General features: G+C 38.0%; 1 protein-coding gene across 1 annotated transcript in view; it reads right to left on the bottom strand.

The window, feature by feature from the left end:
• The window catches only part of LOC138861790 (uncharacterized), a 16,255-nt gene that overhangs the window by 12,213 nt on the left and 1,542 nt on the right, over positions 1 to 2,500 (bottom strand). Inside the window, exons 4-7 of the mRNA XM_070121630.1 lie at positions 2,376 to 2,500; positions 2,111 to 2,223; positions 1,336 to 1,518; positions 1 to 186 (exon numbers count right to left, since the gene is read on the bottom strand). The exon at positions 1 to 186 is cut by the window's left edge and continues 312 nt beyond it; the exon at positions 2,376 to 2,500 is cut by the window's right edge and continues 85 nt beyond it. Of these exons, the coding sequence (XP_069977731.1) occupies positions 1 to 186; positions 1,336 to 1,518; positions 2,111 to 2,223; positions 2,376 to 2,500 (607 nt within the window). The remainder of the gene's footprint in view (positions 187 to 1,335; positions 1,519 to 2,110; positions 2,224 to 2,375) is intronic.

Raw genomic sequence — 2,500 nt, 5'->3', positions numbered from 1 at the left:
CCACGCCAAGGCTTGCCCCGACGTCCAGTAAACCCACTCGTTCTCTGTCCTCACGTCGTTTGCGCCCAGCCACAGGTAGCCGGAACCCTGGCCTCCCGAGCAGTACCCGGAACGGCTTTTGGAGGACTCGTACATCCAGGTGTTCTCTCCCTCGTTCAGCGGAACCGATAATGAACCTCCGACGATCTGGGAGACAGGTATTGTTGCTGCTATTATAATAGTATCAATAACAATAATAATGATAACTATTATTACTATCATCATTATTTTTATAATAAATATTATTATTACTATTCTCATTCTTATTATTATTGTTATCCTTACCGTTTATTATTATTATTATTATTATTATTATTATTATTATTATTGCTATTGTTATTATTTGTTATTATTGTATATATTATCATTACTATTATTATCATTATCATTATTACCTCCGCCAAGGAGGTTATGTTTTTGGATGTGTTACTAGTTAGCAGGGTAATTCAAAAGGTTATGAACCGATTTTTAAGAAATTTTACCAGAGCGTGTCTTAGCCTAATAAATACCATTAAATTTTAGTTATGGATAATCACTAAAATCATGGATTCAAGATCCTTTTTAAAGGATTCATTAGCATAGTAAGATAGGGTAACACGAACTTCAGCAGTGTGCTTGAAAAAGAGATGATTTTGATGTATTTTTTCGTGTGAATATTCTTATTGCATCAGTGACCCTGTTGCTTTAGCGCTCTCTGAGTGCTTCTAGTTAATATTATTATTATTGTTATAATAACGATTATAATGATAATGATCATAATGATAATAATAATAATAATGATAACTATATTATTGTCATTGTTGTCATAACAAATAACAACGGAAACAATTATTATCATTAGTGTTATTATTACTGTCATCATCATTATAAGCAGCAGGTAACAAAAGGAGTATTAGTAATATTACTATTGTTATTATGGTCGCTATTGATATTGCTGTTACAATAATTATCACTATCATCATTGTTCTCATCTTCATAACTAACATGGATTATATTATCATCGTATTGATAACATTGACATGATCATCATCGCCATTATCATCATCATTATGACTGTTAGTGCTATCATAATTATTATCACTACTAGTATTCTTAATACATATCCTGAAAATCAATGGTTCATGTGCAAAACCTCTACACTCCCATCAAGATTTTGCTAAATCTCGCATTGCCATATATCAGAAATACACATAATTTGCTTTGAAGGTTCCCCCGAATTAAAAAGAAGAAGAAGAAGGGGAAGAACAAGAAGAAATAGAAGAAGAAGAAGAAGAAGAAGAAAAACGACATCTTTACCTGGCATAGATTGATGGCATTTTTCAACGAGAAACGGTCCGGAAAAATGGTAACCTGTCGACTCGCTGTGTTGCACACGCTCTCTCGCTCTTGCACCGTCCACTGCACTTCCCCCTCGAGCTTCCATTTCATCTGCGCCCAACTGAGGACGTCCCCTTCTTGCCTCACTTCACACGAGGCGATCTGGGGGGGAGGAGGTTGCGGGAGGGGGGAGGGGGAGGGGGGATTTAGCGTTTTTTTTTTTTTTTTTTTTTTTTTTTTTTACCCTGAGTGTAATCTGTCTACCTTGCGAAACTCTCTTAAGGAATGATAACTAAATCTAAAGGTTGAATTAAGTCTGGAAAATCAATCGTAAAGAATAACTGGATCTAGGGATGAAAGTCATGCTTATGGAATAATGATTTCTCCAAAATTGATGGAGTTAAGAATAACAAGCTTAAGGAATAGATAAATAGATGGAATTAATAAGATCTAGAAAACCAAGCTTAGGGAATGATAAAGTTTGTCGATCAAATCCAATAAACAAGCTATAGGAGCAATGAAATCTATATAAAAAAAATCACTTAAATCCAGGATATCAAGCTTAAGGAATGGATAAATCTAGAAAACCCCCTCAAAAGGAAAAAAAAAGAAAATAAACAATAATAAGAAAATAATATAAGAAAAAAAAACAAAGTAAATAAATCGTTAAGGTGAGGTGCGCGGATGGTCTGTCACCCGGATGGTCTATCACCCGGATGGTCTGTCACCCGGATGGTCTGTCACCCGGACTCGCCTGCGCGATGGTCCTGTCGTCGAGGACCCGGCCCCAGAAGTTGAGTTCGGTGATCTCTCCGCTGAAACTCTGGTCGCGGTGGAACCCTCCGGCGAGGCTGTCCTGTTCCTGTCCTGTTATCCGTCAGGAAAACGCTTCATTAGTGATGCCCGGAACACTAAGACTTTATTGTTCTGTTTTGTTCTAAAAGGAGTTAAAGAGAGTGGGAGGCGTCGTGAAGAGCCACAAGAACGCCTATAGAGAGAAAGGCGACGGGGATTCTCACCAATGATAAAAGCGCCGCCGGAATCGAGAGGACCACTTATTCCGACAAAGAAGCCTTCCTCACGCCGTTCCCCGTTGAGGTAGATACGCCACTCGCTCGTCCCGAGGTCGAAGGTGAAGCAGAAG

The sequence above is a fragment of the Penaeus vannamei genome, chromosome 5 (assembly GCF_042767895.1).
Source record: "Penaeus vannamei isolate JL-2024 chromosome 5, ASM4276789v1, whole genome shotgun sequence".
In the NCBI taxonomy this organism is placed as follows: domain Eukaryota; kingdom Metazoa; phylum Arthropoda; class Malacostraca; order Decapoda; family Penaeidae; genus Penaeus; species Penaeus vannamei.
The sequence above is the reverse complement of the archived record's forward strand: the minus strand, read 5'-3'. Positions and strand labels throughout refer to the sequence as shown.